Source organism: Mustela nivalis (assembly GCF_964662115.1).
Source record: "Mustela nivalis genome assembly, chromosome: 17".
In the NCBI taxonomy this organism is placed as follows: Eukaryota; Metazoa; Chordata; class Mammalia; order Carnivora; family Mustelidae; genus Mustela; species Mustela nivalis.
The window spans coordinates 10,262,569-10,281,975 of record NC_139036.1 but is presented as its reverse complement, the minus strand read 5'-3'; the positions used below and the strand labels follow the sequence as shown (position 1 = coordinate 10,281,975).

General features: G+C 44.1%; 1 protein-coding gene across 6 annotated transcripts in view; it reads left to right on the top strand.

Annotated features, from left to right (window-relative positions):
• FBXW10B (F-box and WD repeat domain containing 10B) overlaps nucleotides 1-19,407 on the top strand; it is a 36,457-nt gene that overhangs the window by 16,070 nt on the left and 980 nt on the right. For 3 of the 6 annotated variants that reach the window (XM_082705722.1, XM_082705719.1, XM_082705721.1), the window contains 6 exons: nucleotides 1,526-1,647; nucleotides 7,067-7,215; nucleotides 8,165-8,307; nucleotides 13,565-13,723; nucleotides 15,834-16,102; nucleotides 16,964-17,119. In XM_082705722.1, the coding sequence (XP_082561848.1) occupies nucleotides 1,526-1,647; nucleotides 7,067-7,215; nucleotides 8,165-8,307; nucleotides 13,565-13,723; nucleotides 15,834-16,102; nucleotides 16,964-17,119 (998 nt within the window). Of the gene's footprint in view, nucleotides 1-1,525; nucleotides 1,648-7,066; nucleotides 7,216-8,164; nucleotides 8,308-13,564; nucleotides 13,724-15,833; nucleotides 16,103-16,963; nucleotides 17,120-19,407 lie in introns of those variants that run through there. The other 3 variants (XM_082705720.1, XM_082705724.1, XM_082705723.1) reach the window with 3 other exon arrangements.

Sequence of the window (19,407 nt, the reverse complement as noted above, 5' to 3'; positions counted from 1 at the left end):
ACATGGTCTTCTGACTGAGCCAGCCAGGACTTCCTATTCCTATTTTCCTAAAAATGTTTGTCAGATATCTTTTCTGCCTAACTAAAGAAAAACAACCTGAACATATGGTTGGCTGTGTTGCTAGAACAGAAATTCAAAACCTGCTTTTCTTCAGGCCACTGGGATATATTTAAATGCACTGTGGGCGCATAGCAGACTCTGACAAACCACTAAGGCCACAGGACCTTTGGGAATGTTAGAAGGGAAAGGGTAGCACATTCAAAGAAAAACAAAAGAAGCATTTATTAATTGTTTATTGTGTGCCAAGTCTCATAAGAATTCTATGAGGTAACTACCATTCTTATCCTCAATTTACATATGAGGAAACTGGGATACAGAGTGGTTCACTAACTTATCCAAGATCCTATAGCTCGTAAGTGATGGACCTGGGATGGTACCTGGGGCCCCTGGCTCCAGAACCCACTATCTTAGTATCCCTCTTTGCCCTGCAAAAGCAAACTGGCTAATGTGGAAGTCTGTAACAGAGACAGCTGAGAGACCTCGGGCAAGTTTGCTTATTAAAAAATGATGTGACTCATACATGCTTCCATGTATTTCTTAGATATGTCTCAGAAATACACATAAAATATTTTGGATCTAAGTGACTGAAGTAAATGGTTCTATTGTTCTTTTTTATTTTTTTTAAGATCTTATTTATTTATTTGACAGAGAGAAATCACAAGTAGGCAGAGGGGTAGTCAGAGAGAGAGTGGGGAGCAGGCTCCCTGCTGAGCAGAGAGCCTGATGCAGGGCTTGATCCCACTACCCTGGGATCATGACCTGAGCTGAAGGCAGAGACTTAACCCTTTGAGCCACCCGGGCATCCCCAATAGTTCTATTGTTCTTGTTTGAAGATCAGCTCTTCTGTTGAATCAGTGCCATGGATTTTAAGCCTGGGGGTAATTCTAGAAACTTCCACCTAATACCAACCAACATTTATTAAGCATTTTCGACATGTTGATCACTGTTCCAATGTTACATGAATTAATGAAGGGTTTCTCAATTTGGGGCTGTAAAGTACTTCATGTGAAGGCTGTCCTGTGCATTGAGAGGTTGCTTAGCAGTATCCTGGGATTCTACACACTAGATATCCATAGCATCTCTCTCCCCAGTGGAGACAACCAAGAATGTCTCCAGGCATTGTCAAATGTACCCTAGTGGTGGTAATCACTCCTGGTGGACAGTCATTGCATTTGTGTATTTAATTCTTTGCAAAAACCGCTATGAGGTGTAACTATCATTGTTATCATTTCTAATCTACCAGTGAGGAAATGAAGCCTACGTAGAAGTTAAGTAGCTTTCCCAAAGTTATGCCTAATGGCTGCTGCAACTGGGATTCAAATCTAGGTCTCTGACTCTGAGCTTGACCATGAAACTTTGCTGCCTTCCAACAGACTGTTGGTTTAAGGGAGGTCGTATATAGTATGATACCTTTGGGCCCTCAGAAAAAAATCTCAAAAACATTTTTTTGGCCTGATTCCTGCAGATCCTGGGATCTGAAAAGTGGGGCTTGTATACGAATCTTCAATGGCCACCAGGGGACAGTCACTTGCATGGATTTATATAAGAACAGGCTCGTATCTGGAGCAAGAGATTGCCAGGTGAAAGGTGAGAAAGAAATGCCTTGACCTTTCTTAGAAGTTCCCCCAAACCCATGAATTGTCAAAATGCTGTTTTGCTAATTTCTGTAGGACGATGTTCTTTTTTTTTTACATTTTATTTATTTATTGACAGAGAAAGAGAGAGCACGAGCAGGGAGAGTAGCAAGCAGAGGGAAAGGGAGAAGCAGGCTCTCCAAAGAGCAGGGGGAGCCTGATGTGGGACTCGATCCCCGGACCCCAGGGATCATGACCTGAGCCGAAGGCAGTTGCCCAACTACCTGAGCCACCCAGGCACCTGGTAGACATTCTTCCTTCCATGCATCCATCCATCCTTCCATCCATCCATCCATCCTTCCACCCATTCTTCCATCCATCCATCCGTCTGTCTTTCATCCACCCACCCACCCACCCATCCATCCATCCACCAACCCACACACCCAACCATCCATCCATCCATCCATCCATCCTTCCACCCACTCTTCCATCCATCCATCCATCCATTAACCCACCCACCCAACCACCCATCCATCCATCCATCCATCCTTCCATCCAGCCAACCATCCAACCATCCAACCATCCAACCATCCTTACATCTATGAATCCATTCATGTAACAACTGTCTGTGGAATACCTACAGTATGCTAGACACTGTGTTAGGTGCTAAGGGAAAAAAAAATATGATATGGCCCTTTCAATATGGTTTTTTATCTCCTCAAGAGGGTCAATCTTTTAACAGAGATAGATAATAAATATATAATTGAGGATATAATAAATATGAGTAATAATGGCTGCCGCTTACTGATTACTAACCTTGTGACTGACACGGGTACTTTACACATATTATTTATTTATTTATTTATTTTTTTTAAAGATTTTATTTATTTATTTGACAGACAGAGATCACAAGTAGGCAGAGAGGCAGGCAAAGAGAGAGAGAGGGAGGAGGAAGCAGGCTCCCTGCAGAGCAGAGAGCTTGACGTGGGGCTCGATCCCAGGACCCTGGGATCATGACGTGAGCCGAAGGCAGAGGCTTTAACCCACTGAGCCACCCCAGGCACTCCACACATATTATTTATTAATTTAACCCTCACAAGAAGCTTCTGTGGTGAAGGCAGATGAGGAATCCAAAACTCGAAGAGAAAAACAACTTGCCCCAAATCAGAGCTGCTACATGATAGAGTGGGGATTTAAATCCAGGGCTGTCTGACTCTAAATCATGGGCTCCTAACCAACATGTGGATTTTTTTTTTTAAGATTTTAATTTATTAGAGAGAACAAGCACAAGGAGGGGGAGGGACAGAGAGAGGGAGAAGGACAGGTAGATTCCCTTCTGAGTGCAGATGCCAACGCGGCGTTCCCTGGACCTTGATATCATGACCTAAGCCGAAGTCAGACACTTAACTGACTGAGCCACCCAGGCGTCCCACATGTGGAATTCTAAGGGACTGTAGAAGTAAGAGTAACAGGGAAAGCATCACAGACAGGGTGCTGTTTGAGTGTGTCTCTTTCTTTCTTTTTATTTATTTTTTTAAAGATTTTATTTATTTATTTGCCAGAGATAGAGAGTGAGTTTGCACAGGTAGGGGGAACAGCAGGCAGAGGTAGAAGGAGGCTTCCTACTGAGCAAGGAGCCTGATGCAGGGCTCGAGCCCAGCACTGTGGGATCATGACCTGAGCCAAAGGCAGATGCTTAATGGACTGAGCCACCCAGGTGTCCCAGGGTTGAGTGTATGCTTGAGGATGAGTAGTTCGACAAGCAGAGGGAGAATGTAGGATGTTCTAAGCAGAAGGCACAGCACAGGCAAATTCACAGAAGGCTGAAGAAAATGGTGTCTTTAGGGAATTTCCCCTTGCTCGGTATGGCTGGACTGCAGTACATGGTGTTGGACATAAAGCTGGTGAGTTTGTTTGGGGCCAGATGATCAAGGGCCTTCTGCATCATGGTAGGAAATTGAACTTTACCCTATAGAATGCAGGAGGCTCTCAATGCACTTTGACCTGCAGGCTGACATGGTCAACTGTGTGCCTGACAAAGATAACTAGTGATACTGTGGAAGGAAGATTTGGAGTTGGGGGACTATGCAGACAAGCGACAGGCGGAGACACGACTCAGTCTGGAGAGCTACTGTGGCATCTTCAGACAACTCAGAACAGACAGACGTGAAGAAAGCCAGGGGGATATGAGTTTCCATGAGGGGGCACAGACTGAAGGGCGATTCCTATAGGGACAGTTGGGAGGACTTTGCCATCAGCTGGGTATGGAAGAGGAAGATAGAAGTGTAGACAATGAGGCCATGGACATGCTGAGTGTGGTAGGCAGAATAATGGCCAACCGAACATGTCCCGTCCTAATCCCTACAGCCTGTGACCATGCTATCTCTTATGGCAAAAGGGACTTCGCAGATGTGATTAAGTTGAGGACCTTAAAGTGGGGAGGTTATCCTGGGTTATCAGGGTGGGCCTGTGGGTCATCATACAGATCATTAAAAACAGAAATGTTCTCATATCTGATCAAAAGGAGATGTGACTTTGGAAGAATGGTCAGAAACATGCAACGTTGCTGGCTTTGAAGGTGGAGGAAGGGTTCATGAGCCAAGGAACATGGGTGGCCCTTACAAGGTAGAACAGGCAAGGAAATGGGTCCCTCCGGCCCCAGAATCTCCCTAAAGGAACACAGCTCTCTTGTCACCTTGATTTCAGCCTTGTGGGGAGGTCACGCCAGACTGCTGTAGGATAATAAATTTGTCTTCCTTTTAGCTATTAAACAATTGTGACTATTTGTTACAGTGGCAGTAGAAAGCTAAGGCATCGGGTATGGGACTCTGGAGGACAGCGAGGGGAAGATTGCTGGAGGCAGGTGGAAGTGTGAGTTTACATGGGAGTTTACCATATAACAGGTCTGGGGCTCCAGACACATCGATTGGGTGGTTATCAGTTATAAGGAAAGGTGGAAGCTCCAGGTGTGGATGAGATGTCCCCTGAAAAGCAAGAGGAAAGAGTCAAAAGAGAAGAGAAGCAAGGGACCCAGGAAAGTGTATCATGCTGGGGGTAGGTGGAGGAAGAACATTCTGGAAAGCAAGAATGGAGTGTTGTTCCATAGGCAAACCCTCAGACCTGCTTAAGAAACCTTACTCCCTACCTCTTTGCCCTCCTTGACCTGAAAGTCTCTTTGCCATGACTGCTTTGAGGAGGGGAGCAGAAAGGAGGAAAGGAAGAAGGTTTGGAGTTGGAAGGCCAGACAAGGCCTCCAAACTTGAGAGAGTCTTGCATGGCTACTGGTAGAGCTGGAGCTAGGCAAAGGGCCCCCCAAACTCCTAGTAATCAAGATACACATTTTTATTTTTATTTCATTTTATTTTTTAAAATTTTTTATTAACATATGATGTGTTATTAGCCCCAGGAGTACAGGTCTGTGAATCACCAGGTTTACACACTTCACCGTACTCACCATAGCACATACCTTCCCCAATGTCCATAACCCCAACACCCTCTCCCTACCCCCTCCCGCTGGCAATCCTCAGTTTGTTTTGTGAGATTAAGAGTCTGTTATGGTTTGTCTCCCTCCCAATCCCATCTTGTTTAAGATACACATTAAAAAAATTTTTTTTTATTTGTTTATTTGAGAGAGAGAGAGAGTGAGAGAGAATGCATGAGTGGGGGGAGGGGCAGATGGAGAAGCAGGCTCCCTGCTGAGCAGGGAACCCAGTGTGGGGCTCAATCCCAGGGCATGACCTGAGCCAAACGTGGATGCTTAACCACCTGAGCCACCCAGGCGCTTCTCGAGATACACTTTTTTTTTTTTTTTAAAGATTTTTATTTATTTATTTGAGAGAGAATGAGTGAGAGAGAGCATGAGAGAGGAGAAGGTCAGAGGGAGAAGCAGATTCCCCAAGGAGCTGGGAGCCTAATGCGGGACTCGATCCTGGAAGTCCAGGATCATGACGTGAGCCGAAGGCCGTTGCTCAACCAACCGAGCCACCCAGGTGCCCTCAAGATACACATTTTAAAACAATATTGAAAATGTCAAAATTAATTCACAAAACACATGATGAAAAAAATTTCAAAAGATCTTACCCTAATCCTAGCCCCATCCCCCAGCCTGCTTGCTTCCCCTGGGCTCCTCCCAGCTCCCTTGGTTACCCATAGAAAGAAAAAGAGATCTTAGAGACCTGAAATGTAACCCCCAACTTGTTAAAAAAATTTTTTTTTGAAGATTTTATTCATTTACTTGAGACCCAGATAGAACACAAGCAGGGAAAGTGTAGAGAGAGTGGGACAAGCAGGCTTCCCTCTGAGCAGGGAGTGCAACATGAGGCTTGATCACAAGACCCTGAGACCACGACCCGAGCAGAAGTCAGATGCTCCATCTGGTGAGACAGCCAGATGCCTGTCAGCATTCTCCTTTCTAATCAGATGAAAGGGCCAATGTGTATATAAAAAACACATGAAGAAAAGCATACTTTATTTAGTTAGGATGAATCTAGTATTTGCAGTTAAGAGCATGGCTTCTGGATCCAGACTCCCTGGGTTCGAATCCCAGCTCATTCTGCTTACCATCTGCACGATCTTGGCGGGCTACTCAACTTCTCTATGCCTGTTTCCTCATCTGCGCCGTGGGGAATCATCATAGCAACTGTCTTGGGAAGATAAGTTAATGCATGTCAAACACTCCCAATGATGCCTGGCTCGTTGTGTGTGCTACGTGTCAGGATCAGTCATGGTTATTATTTTGTCCTCAGTTATACATTCTGTTGCCTGACAGGTACTTTGGGGCCAACGAGGCTGACTTTGGTGGTCTCATCCCTGAATCTGTGGTGCCTCCTTTCAGTTCTTTCCTTTAAGCTCTGTTCTCCCACCTACCCAGCTACATTCATATCTTCCCAACCCTTACAGGGTGCTAGGCAGTTGCCCTATTACTGTCTATGTAGAAGCACCATTAAGCCTGCTCAGCTCTAACAATCTGTCAGTTAGTAAAATCCAAGAGTCAGATTCAAAGATACTTTAAAATGTAAATAAGGATAGACAGCTTTCTTTGCTTTTGGAGCTAGAAGGGGTGAGTCAGGAGAACAGCGTCTGGAAAGCATGGTGCCACGGAACATATGCCATGATTTTCCTGAAATCCACTCAATAGCAAGTATTTTGTAGGCTCAAGAAGGAGCCTTATTAGGGAGGAGATGTCTGGCACTTGGACCCTAACACTGAGTTCTAGGGTTGGAGCCAAGGTCTATGAATGGTGGCTTCCCCAGGAGCCCATAGTCAGGGAGCTCTGTGTTGCAGACTCACGGAGCTGTTGGTGAGCCTACAGGGATGGTGGGCCAGGCGACAGACTTCTAGGGTCTGACTTGATGGGCTTGGCTTCGGTGACGGGGTCCAGAAGTCCACTGTAACCTGCTTTCATGTCCCTTCTCTTTCTGCCTCCCTCTCAGAGTGGGATATAGAGACAGGGAAGTGTCTGAAGACATTTAAACACAAAGACCCCATCTTGGCCACCAAGATCAATGACACCTACATCGTGAGCAGCTGTGAGCGAGGGTTAGTCAAAGTGTGGCACGTTGTCTCGGCCCAGTTGGTAAAGGTGAGAGGGTGGTGGGCTCTCGGAACAATGGGGTACTGGTGATGATGGATTGGAGGAAACTTAGGGTCTCCCCCAGAGGGCTCCCCACACCACCATAAAGCTACCAACTTATGGTCACCAAAAGGAGAGTCCTGAAGAGCTCCCCCCAAAAAAGGGGCATTCTGACTCAGTGGAGTGTCAGGGATCATGTCATGGAGGTGGTGGTAGAAGGCTACGTTCTGACTCAGCATGGTATACGGACTCAGGGTCTTTTCATGGCAGCAGAAGTAAAGTGACTTTTCCTTCTCCAGAACATTTTACCCTGACTCTTGCATGGGTAAGGGAATGGAGAAAGTCACAGTGGTTCTCCTCCTTAACTCTGTGGTAAAAAGAGAACATCTGCTGTCGTGAAAATGATTGAATGTTCACATGTAAAAAAATATCTCTGGATTTGAACTCTCATGGCCCTAGTGGGTGGTGGTGAGATCCGTTGGTACCGGGAACACAGGGGCAAAATGAGAAGCTGCTGGCCTGGCTGATGGACTGTTTCCCATCTGTCTTGTCCCCAGGGCCTAATCAGCAGTTACAGGTGCAGGGGTGTCCCAGGCGTCCTCTGATCTTGGCAAGGAGCTAGGGATGGAACGCCTGACCCTATGCCGTGTGGCAGCAGAGGATGGTGGATTTTGGCCTCTGGTACTCCAGGAAGATGAGGCCTGCCCCAGCCAAAGACCCACCAGGAGCAAGGCCTCTCCCTGACCACATTCTTCTTTCAGCGGGGAGAGAGAGCTCTGGGGGGAGGGGCATGGACAGCACTGGCCTTCTTAGAACAAAAGTGGAGTCGGCTCAGGTGGCAGTCATGGATTGCTGGAGTGTGGCTTTGCAGTTCCTCGAAAGACACCTCCAGCTTGGGCCCTTGGAGGACTCACCATCTGAGTTGAAGAGGGCTGAAAAAAGGCCTCTTTTCTTGCAGACTCTCAGTGGCCACGAGGGAGCTGTGAAGTGTCTCTGCTGTGACCAGTGGCATCTCCTCTCGGGAAGTACTGATGGCCTGGTTATGGCCTGGAGCATGGTGGGAAAGTACGAGCGGTGCCTCATGGCCTACAAGCATCCAAAGTAGGTATAGGGAAGTCCTCATTGATGAAGGTGGTACTCTGTCCTTTTCCCTCGTAGCTAGACTTTGGTTTTTGGCAGATCAGTCCTTTCCATGCTCTGCTGACCTTTTGTCCCCTCTACCTGTTCCCCATCCCCACCCCTCCCCACCCCCTCATTTGGCCATTCCCTCTCCCACCATCACTTATTTCTCTTAAGAAATAACAGTACTCAATGTGGATCTTGAGAAGTTATTGAAATGTTATGCTTGTGACACACCTGATACGTTTGTATCCGTTGTCTACTAAATTTAGGAATATTGGCAGAACTGTCCCAAAGAATGACAGTTCCAGGAAATTTAAAATACTTGGAGTTTGTTGGTCTTTACCCCAGGAAGCTTGTGTTCACAAAAGCTTAAAGTCACCCAAGGGTGACCAAGGTTTTTAAAAGTAACTTAAAGGCTTAAAGAAGGAGCTTTCATATAAGTCTGCTGGCTACATTCCATTCCAGGACAGCAAATGGATCTCATTTTATAATTCCAGTCCCAATTTGGTGGTGGTGGTGCTTGGAGCCAATTAAGAAGTAGTCTGAGGTCACATGAGCTTACTTGGAAGGGATACTGTGGTCAGTTCATGGTTCTTTCATGGGCATGGGTTTTATAGGCTGCTCTGGGTCCCTCTTATACTACATGAATAATTCTTCTTCCCCTAAGGGCACTATAAAAAACTCTAGGAAACAAAATGCTATGCTAATTGATTAGAGGACTAAATGGATCTTCTAGGGGATCTATTATTTAGTAAAATATGGCCCTAGATTTCCACATATCTTCATAGGAACCTCTTGAGCACACACTGACTTTGTGGGAAGGGGATTTGGGTCATTTTTGTGTATATTTACTCATTGTGTGTATGACTGCACCTTTGATGAGTGGGTGCTGGGCAAGGCTTCTCTTTGGTGCATTATCCAACCCTTACGTGATTATCAGTGAGCTTCTTAGCATATCATCTGGATTATCAAATTCAAGAGTCAAACTTTATGATTATCACCTGAAAATTGTAGACTTCCAAGCATGATTCTGTAGGATTTAGTTTAGTTATTGGAAAATAATCTATTCCCAGCCTCCCACTCCACCTCAGCAATGAGACCTTCTCAGACCATTCTCATTGACATTGAATGACGGCCCCAACATCTCATTCACATTGGTCCTTGGTCCCTTCACACTTACAGCAAGTCCATAGGTATGTAGAGGACATGGTCAATGTTCTTGTTTGTCAGGCCCCTCCTCTACTCATCTGTAGTAGTGGTGTGCACATGGAAGTGCTTCTAATTGACTGGTAATGAGGACCGACTTGCAGGTTGCCTTTCTGGAGAGTTCTAATGATGGGACTGGTACCCATCTTTTGAATAGGACATAGGTGATTATATCCTGTGTATCCATCATCATAGACTTATAATTATTGCCTTATGTAGTGGCCTTTTCAATGAGATAGAAGAAAAGACCTATAAACCACATTTATACTGTCTTTTATATTTATCTAGGGAGTTACCTCTACTGATGCTCTTTATTCATGCGGATTTCAGTTACTAGTAGTGTCCTTTCACTCCAGCTTGAAGGAGTCTGTATAGCATTTCTTGCTAGTGTGAACTCCTAGTTTTTGTTTATTTGGGAATATCTTCATTTCTCCATTTTTAAAAAAGATTATTTATTTATTTGACAGACACACAGAGAGAGAGAGAGAGAGATCACAAGTAGGCAGAGAGACAGGCAGAGAGAGAGGAGGAAACAGGCTCCCTGCTGAGCAGAGAGTCTGATGTGGGGCTCGATCCCAGGACCCTGAGACCATGACCTGAGCCAAAGGCAGAGGTCTCAACCTACTGAGCCACTGAAACCCCTCTTCAGTATCTTTTTATACTTTATATATTTATTTGAAAACTGGGCATTTTGGATATTTTAATAGGACATCTCTGTAAATCAAATTCTTCCCCATTCCCAGGGTCTGTTTTCACTGTTGCCTATTGTGGCTTTTCTTGTGTGTTTGTTTAGTGAGTCTGTGTATTGTCTTGTTTGGCCGCTGAAGTCTCTGTTCTATTACCTTGGTGGTGACTGAGTGGAATAGGTTTATTTGAACACCTGGAAATATGTTTAGTGAGTCTGTGTATTGTCTTGTTTGGCCTCTGAAGTCTCTGTTCTATTACCGTGGTGGTGACTGAGTGGAATAGGTTTATTTGAAGACCTGGAAATAAAATATCTCCCATTTTTTTTTTTTTTTTTGCCAAGGGGCTCTGTGTACTTGTTGAGGGAAACTTTCAACACTCTGCTAGACAGTTTACAACTCTGTCTTAGCTCTCACTTTAGTTCGCGGAGAACATCAAGGTCAGCTAAGAGTGAGTTCTTTCCTCAATGTGTGCACAGCTCTGTATATGGCCACATAGAGTCCCAGGAGTGTGCCTGAACTTTTCAAAGCCCTAATGGACATTTTATTCCCCAGCTTTAACATTACATCTTTTTGGTCAGTGTATTGCTTGCTCCAACAGATGTCTATTGCCTTAGGCAGCAGTGACTACAAGATTTGACTGTCAAGGCCTTCAAAGAATACTCCCCAGGTAGCAGCTTTAGCATTGGGTGAGTTCCTACTAAAGCAAAATAAAGACAAGCTTTTTGAACTAGTCTTCCAGGAAGCCAAGAGAGAGGTCAAATAATTCATTGTGAAGGAGGTTGGTTCTGTTTCCTCTAGTACCAGGAATGTGGGCTGTTATTTTCATGGTTACCAGTGAGCTGGGGAGTTGGGAATGGGAGTTGGGTAAGTTAATATACCACAAAGTTCATTCTTCTTCTTGACACAAAGCCATTCTTCTTTGTCTGAGTGCTTCTTGGGTTGCTGCAAGCCTTTGGTTATTTTCCAGAGTTCTGAAAAAGTTGATTGTGACAGTTCTTGCCAGTTTTTTCATTGTTTTCAGGGAAGGGTGGGATTTTGGAGTTCCTTCTTCCACCATTCTTCCTGACATCACTCTCTGCAGTGTCTTTTTTTTTTTTTTTTTGAAAGATTTTATTTATTTAACAGAGATCACAAGTAGGCAGAGAGAGGCAGGCAGAGAGAGAGGAGGAAGCAGGCTCCCTGCTGAGCAGAGAGCCTGATGAGCGGGGCTCGATCCCAGGACCCTGAGATCATGACCTGAGCCAAAGGCAGAGGCTTTAACCCACTGAGCCACCCAGGCTCCCCTCTTCAGTGTCTTTTGATAAAGAAAGAACAAAGAAGGAGACTTAAGAAAGAAATGACTTTTTAGGGCGGAGAGAAAACCTGAATGCAGGCAGAGCTATGACAGGTTCCTAGTAACCATTATTGTGTCAGATACTGGGCTGTTTGAAAAATACCTCCATTAATTTAATCCTGACAGCAGTCCTCTGAGGCAGAAATCACTACCTCCTTTTCATAGAAGACAAAACTAAAGACTGAGAGTCATGTTACTTTTTCAAGTTTATGCAGCCAGCAAGTGGTAGACCCAAGTTTGGATCCAGGTTTTCTGATCCTAAAGCCTGTGCTCTATTATATTACTAGGCTATAATGGTATAGCCTGAAATATCAAATGCCACAGGAGCCTATGAGAAGTGTAGGTCCAGCTCCATAAAATCAAAAGAGGTACAGTGAGAGTCAAACCCTTCTACCACAGGGCCATCTCTCCTAGCTCTGGATTCCATCTACAGGTAAACTAAAGTGCATTTAAGACACCAATAAATGTATTATATTTCCATCTTAGAAATAAAACTAGAACTTTGTTGGACTTCACTTATTTTTTTTTTTTTTTTACACTTCAGAATGAGTGATCAATTGATGACTTGATCTATCCATCACACGAGCCACATTGGCCTTTTTGCTGTCCTTTGAACATGCTAAGCATATTCCTGCCTTTCAAAGTCTTTGTTGTTTCTATTTTGCTAGTGGTTGGGTCTTTGAAACTTCTTAATTTGGCTCTTGGATCTGATCAGGGCTGAGGCTACATGGTATGAGGTGGATGTCATGCTTTTAACCCACTGTATCAAGGATCATACTCTGAAATTGAGCTGATACTCACCATTTATTTCAACAGATATTTACTAAGGACCTTCTTCTATGGGCTAGGCCTTGTGTTAGGTGCTGGGGATGCAAAGATGAAGAGGATGTGTGTTCTGCCCCAGAGAATCTTACAGTGTGCCTGAAGTTTGTGCATGTGTGTATGGGAAAGGGGAGATGGAGATTAAGTGTGGTTTTACAGAGAAGGTAGCATGTGAGTGGGGCTTGGATAGGTACAGATGACAGGGATTGAAGGACTTGATTTGCACTAAGATCCAACTAATTGGTGGCAGCAGATTCAACTTTTTAGTATAATTAACAGGAATAGGGTAATTACATTTTGCAGAATTGAATACTTCAGCCTGTCTGGAGTCCCACTTGGCTGCAGCTGTTGTAGGAATGGAAGTATCTAAGTCTCCTGGTCCTCTCTCTGTTTCTGCTGGTCACTACCAAAGGGAATACCTGCGTCTCATCCCTGGGTACGGTGTTTCTTCAGGATGTTTCACTGAAAGACTGAAAGTCACTAATTTTTTTTTTTTTTAAGATTTTACTTATATATTTGACAGAGAACACAAGTGGGCAGAGAGGCAGGCAGAGAGAGAGGGGGAAGCAGGTTCCCTGCTGAGCAGAGAGCCCAATGTGGGGCTCGATCCCAGGACCCTGAGATCATGACCTGAGCCAAAGGCAGAAGCTTAACCCACTGAGCCACCCAGGCGCCCCTGAAAGTCACTAATTTAAGACCCAAAAGAAAATGCTGAGATATCAGGTTCTTGCTTCATAGAACGATGATCATTTTCCCACCCATTCTGTTCTTTCTTTACCCAATAATGCTATTTGAAAAGGAATCACAACATTAAGTACTTCTCTGCATGACTTTTGGAGAAGTCAGTAAGTAGGAACCAAACTGGAAGAGAAAAACTATGACTGCCTATGTATCAGACCACGGCAAAACAAAACAAAGAGCCACGATGACATAAACCTTTGCCTGTTGCCATTTTGGGGCACTGTGACCAATTTGCAGGAAATGTGACAGCAGAACGGGAGGAGAGGGCGCAAGTATGTCTTGAGGGTTAATGGCTTACATCCGGAATTATGAAGTGACGGCAGACATCACAGGGAGGGCAGTCATGACCAATGGTTTCCAGGCGTGCACACAAAATCCCCCAAGCTACAAACAAACCCACGCAGTTTTCCAGAAGACAATTACTGCCTGTTGCTCTGTTTCCTTCCAGGGAGGTGCTCCACGTGGCCCTTCTCTTCCTCCGGGTCATCAGTGCCTGTGCCGATGGCAAGATCCGCATTTACAATTTCCTCAATGGGAACTGTCTGAAGGTGATGAAAGTCAACGGCAGAGGTGATCCTGTGCTGTCCTTCTTTATTCAGGGCAACAGGTAGGGTGGTAGGTGTGGAGGTCAGGGCTGTGAGCTCTTCCGTTTGGATCATTTTCTTCTCCTCTGGGATGCCAGCCCTGCATTTGCTGGCAGTAGAAGAGAGGGCGCCGTGGTACCCTCCAATTTTGGCTGGAAAAGGGTCAATAATCATATGGTGGGGGGGCAGATCGGACGTTGCACAAAGCTTAGCAAGCAGGTGATGTCACTCAGAATTTGTTCTGGATGTCTGGGACAATCAGGCAGTGAGTACGGTATGGCTCTGCTCTAACTGGGCAGCCCATTTGCTCCCTGACCAGCCATCTCTGATGCTCGCTTCTGACGCACAGAGACCTTTAGGCGGGAAGTGGGATGGTAGGAACAGGGGGTCCAGTGTCCGGGCAGGCAGAGCTGAGCAGGTGAGTTTTACGGAAACTAGAACTGTGACCATGTGTATGTCATATTGTATTTATCATAGGCTAGGTTCAGGGTGATAGTATGTGAAAATACCCAAATAGAATTAACTTTTGCATTCCCTTGAGATATCCGTCCATCTTTCCTAATCATGTTGCCTTCCTTTTAATGAAACCATACTGGGGCTATTTCCCATCTAAAAGGGGCAGGACTGGTAAGAAGTCTCCATCAAGGGACACTTTTTCAGTTTCAAAATAATAGTGCCATTAAAAAAAAATTTACCTCCGACCTTTTCTTTTTTATGACGTCCGAAGAGAGACATTTGCCTTTGGACCTCAGTAAAAATGAGTCAGAAAGGGAATCCTCATCGGAATGATTCTCCAAATTCCATGCTAGCATTTCTAACCAAAACAAGTCACTCTTTTTCTTTTTAATTAATTAATTAATCAATCAAGAAAAGATTTTATTTATTTATTTATTTGTTAGAGAGAGAAAGAGCACAAGCAGGCAGAGTGGCAGGCGGAGGCCAAGAGAGAAGCAGGCTCCCCGCTGAGCAAGGAGCCTGATGTGGGACTCCATCCCAGGACCCTGGGATCATGACCTGAGCCAAAGGCAGCAGGTTAATGGACTGAGCCATCCAGGCATTCCCAAACAAGTCACTCTTTAAGAGAGTTTACACTAACCGTGAAGGTCTTAAAATTCAGCCTTTTGGAACAGAAAGGAACCCACACATGATATCTCCCTTGCTCCTTTATACTTCTAGGAGATCTAGGCAGAGAGTAGGGTAGATAACGAGCTCTGTGAACTTTGAGAATGACAGAAACCAGTGGGTGGTTGGCGGTCCCTGCTGGGGGGCTCAGGTTTAGAACTCTTTTTCCTACCAGGGCATAAACATGTGCATTAAGAAAGATGGAAATCATCCTGCTTTATAAAACACGGCTGTTTTGTTTAAATGCAGAGCATACACAGAGACCGTGTAAGGACAGAGGGACAGAGATGGGAGGGAGGGTCAGCAAGGGAGCAGAGTCCCTCCCACTAGACTCTTTATCCCCATCACAGCAATAAAACATGGCGTTTAGATACTGTGCTTTAAAAAAAAAAAAAAAAAAAAAAAAGTGAATTTCAAGACATCAATATACAGAGTCCCTAACCTTTCTGCTTGGGGTATGCTAGGGACTTGGTACTCACTCTATGAACAGAAATTCATTTAAAAATATTTTAACTTGAGGGGCACCTGGGTGGCTCAATGGGTTAAGCCTCTGCCTTTGGCTCAGGTCATGATCTCAGGGTCCTGGGATCGAGCCCCGCATTGGGCTCTCTGCTCGGCGGGGATATTCCCCCCCACCCCCGACACGCCTGCCTCTCTGCCTACTTGTGTTCTCTCTCTCTGTCAAATAAATAAATAAAATATTTTTAAAAATATTTCAATATTTTAAAAATATTTTAAAAATATTTTAACTTGAAAAGTGAAGGAATCAGAACATACGTGCCCTGCTTAATTTTCAAGAGGACCCTTTTCCCCGCCCCCCCATTGCCTGACCTGCTACCGTTCACCACTCCAGACCCTAACAGCCTCCACCCCCTCTTTGTACAGCCACATCTCAGGCACTGTTCCCTCGGGCTTATGGTTGGTTGGGACAGTACTGGAAATGCATATTTGGAGGCTGGGCAGTGGTGGCCTTCTTGCCTTTTGTGGGCCATCTTGTTGTTTCGGTTCCAGGATGGTGATCAACACTGAGAGCAATATTCTCATGTTCCAGTTTGAGAATATAAAATGGCAGTACTCCATGGACCAGGCCAAACAAAAGAAGAAAGATAAAGATGAGGACAGGGAAGAAAATGACCTCACAGAAGTCGCCTCCAGGTCTAGCACTCAGGTTTTCAGCCTGAGGGACTCGATGTCCAGTAAACAAACTGTGGGCCAGGAGTCCCTGTTAAGTAAATCATACAGGTCCCGAGTTTTCCTGAAGGACACCCGGGCACCTACAGGTAAGGGGGCTGAATCCCAGGCCACCTCGGTGGTTCCTAATGGAGCAGGTGGTGGTGGTGGTGGTGGCGGGACTAGCTTCTCTGTAGGATATTTTAGCCAATGATTTCTTGATGATGTAAATCCTTACTACTAAGGAAATTGGGATCCTGTTCTCCGGCTCAAGAGAATCTCCTGATTTTCAAGGCCTGAGTTTACCAGACATACTAGAATCTTTGTATAGTAGATAACACTGATCCTTTGTACTTGCCTTTCAAACCAGAAACCACCAACACTCTCCACCCCATCCAAACATACATTACATAATAATTTCCTTCGAACAGAGACAAGCTATTACTATGCCACAGAATAATGTTCTAAGCAGAATGTATTATCTCTAGAGTCCTGATTGATAGCATGCATTCCCAGAAAATATTAGTATGAAGCAGAAATGTGTGTGTGTGTGATATGGGATGCCATTTAAGACACAAAGAATAATTTAGGTGTGGGCTAGAGTATCCAGACTCCTTCCTTTCACCTGTCCTGCATTTGGCATGTGGAACTCGATCCACAGGTCTACAGAGAACATCAAGAGGTCACATCCTGGTATGTTACACAGACAAATGATCAGCTCTCTTTGGAGGACAGAGGCCAGCCGGTATAGATAATGTGTAAAGCTTGACAGTCAGTTGAAAAAGTGGGTGAGAGGGAAGGCAGGAGGGGCTGTAGCCTTTGGCTCCAGCTGGGTTATCTAGTGTCATACGACAACAAACAACAAGGTGACAGTTTGGGTGAGAATCAGCCAAATTACCAGCTATGCCCCCATTATTTAGACCTCATTGAATGATGTAATTACAATGATTTCCTTCCCAATCTTCATTTAGAAGTCTTCTCAGAGGGACCTAAAAGTCAAAGAAAGTCAAAATCACCCCAGAGGGATGGCAAGAAGAGAGTGAGCGCTCTTTCTAAGGAAGTACGTGGCATTGATGGTGGGCAAGAGAGTTTGGAAGCAAAATCCCTCGCAGGAGATACAACGAACGGTGATATTTTACTCCAGATCAGGGGCAACACCCCACCTTCCCCTCTCTCTATTGCTCACTCTCTCTGTTCCATCCAGTTTTTCAGCAAATCAGTGACTCTTTGAGAATTCAGGAAGGATAAAACGTCTGACTTTTCTTAAGGGGGGGCGGTTTCCTTAATTGTCCCCTTATTAACTTGAGGCCACAGCACGAACACCTTTGTAAGAGGTGCCTTTCTGGTTTGGGGCTCACAGCCTGCCTCCCATGTCAGGCCACTGAAACTTCTCATTTCTTGGACTGGTGTGTCATCATGAATAGGGTGTCCCTTTGTTGTTTTTGAGAGAGATTTTGGTATAGATTTAAAATGCCTTTCCAATATTTTTTGGCTAATATAATAGTGGTTCTTTGAATCAAACTCCCTGGAGAGACCAGCTTCAGGGTGAGGGTGAAACAGTTAAGTTTTAAAAGGGCTGTACTAACAATAGGAATCCTTGAATATACCTATGTTTATGTACCTGTATCAATATGCCTGTAGGGTAAAGTCTTAGGAGTTGCATTGCTGAGCCAAAACGCCTTTAAAAATCTGGAAGATAATAAGGCACCTGGATGGCTCAGTTGGGTAAGTGGCTGGCTCTTGGCTTTGACTCATGTTGTGATCTCAGGATCATGAGATCTAGCCCTGTGTTGGGACTCTATGCAGAGTCTGCTTCAGGTTCTCTCTCCTTCTGCCCTTCCCACTCATGCTTTCTCTCAAATAAATAAATAAAATTTTAAAAAATTGGAAAAAAAAGAGGTGGTGTACACACACACACACAGAGACAGAGAGAGAGAGAGAGAGAGAGAGAGAGAGAGGAATATTACTCAGTCATGAAAAGGGAATGAAACCTTTCCATTTGCAACCACATGGATGGATCTAAGGGATATAATGCTAAGTGAAATAAAAGAGAAAGACGGATGTTGTATGATTTCACTCCTATGTGGAATTTGAGAAATGAAACAAATGGAACAAAGAAAAAAAAGACCAAAAAAACAGACAGACCCTTAACTGTAGAGAACAAACTGATGGACACCAGGTGGGGGGTGTGTAAAATAGGTCAAGGGTACGTGATGAGCACTGGGGAAAGTACAGAATCACTGTATTATACACCTGAAGCTAATATAAATTGTATATTCAGTATACTGGAATTAAAAATGTTTTAAATAATAAAAAAAGAGGAGGACACTAGCATAACTGATAAATTTTCTTTGGATTAAAAAAAAATTAGATGGATGCCTCGGTGGCTCCATTGGTTAAGCATCTGACTATTGATCTCAGCTCAGGTCTTGATCTCAGGATCATGAGTTCAAGCCCCACCTTGAGAGGGTTACTTAAAAAATAAACAAATAAAAATTTAAGAAGTTTAGAAAGATATTACCATAGTCACCCTTAAAAAATGATATATCAATTTATAGTCCCACCAACAATGCGTAGAGCTCCTACTCTACCCATGCCCAAATATGTGTTATCCAATCATTTTGTGCTTGCTTATATGATAAGTAAAAATGATATTTGCATTTTTTTTAAGTTGATCACTAATGAAATGTCCACCAGCGGGCAATGACTAAGTCAATATGGAAAAATTCATACTGTGGAATATTATCTAATAGCTAAAAATTGTATCATGAGGACCCACCTACGGTGACTTGGAAAGAGATTCACAATACATTATTATACGAAAAAAGACATCTTAATGAACAATGAGTCATCACAATTCCTTTTTTAAAAAATTTGACACACAGGTCAACAGTTTCAGATGTACAACACAATGATTTGACAAGTTTATACATTATAGTGTGTTTACAAGTCTAGCTGCCATGTGTCCCCATATATATCCCTATTACAGTATCATTGACTGCATTCCTTATGCTATGCCTTTTATTCCCATGTTTTATTCATTTCCTTACTGGAAGCCTGTGTCTCCTACTTCCCTTTACCCATTTTGCTCAGCCCCCATCACCTTCCTTCTGGCAACCATCTGTTTGTGCTCTGTATTTATAGGTCGATTTTTTAATTTGTTTATTCATTTTTTTAAAGATTCCACTTATGAGTGAGATGATGTATTTGTCTTTCTTGGTCTGACTTATTGCACTTAGCATAATACCCTCCAGGTCTACTGTGTTGTTCCAAATGGCATGATCTCATCCTTTTTACGGCTGTGTAATATTCCTCTGTGTGTGTGTGACCATTGAGTATGATGTTAGCTATGGGTTTGTCATATATGGCCTTTGTTATGTTGAGGTGTGTTCCCTCAAACTCGACTTTCTTTCTT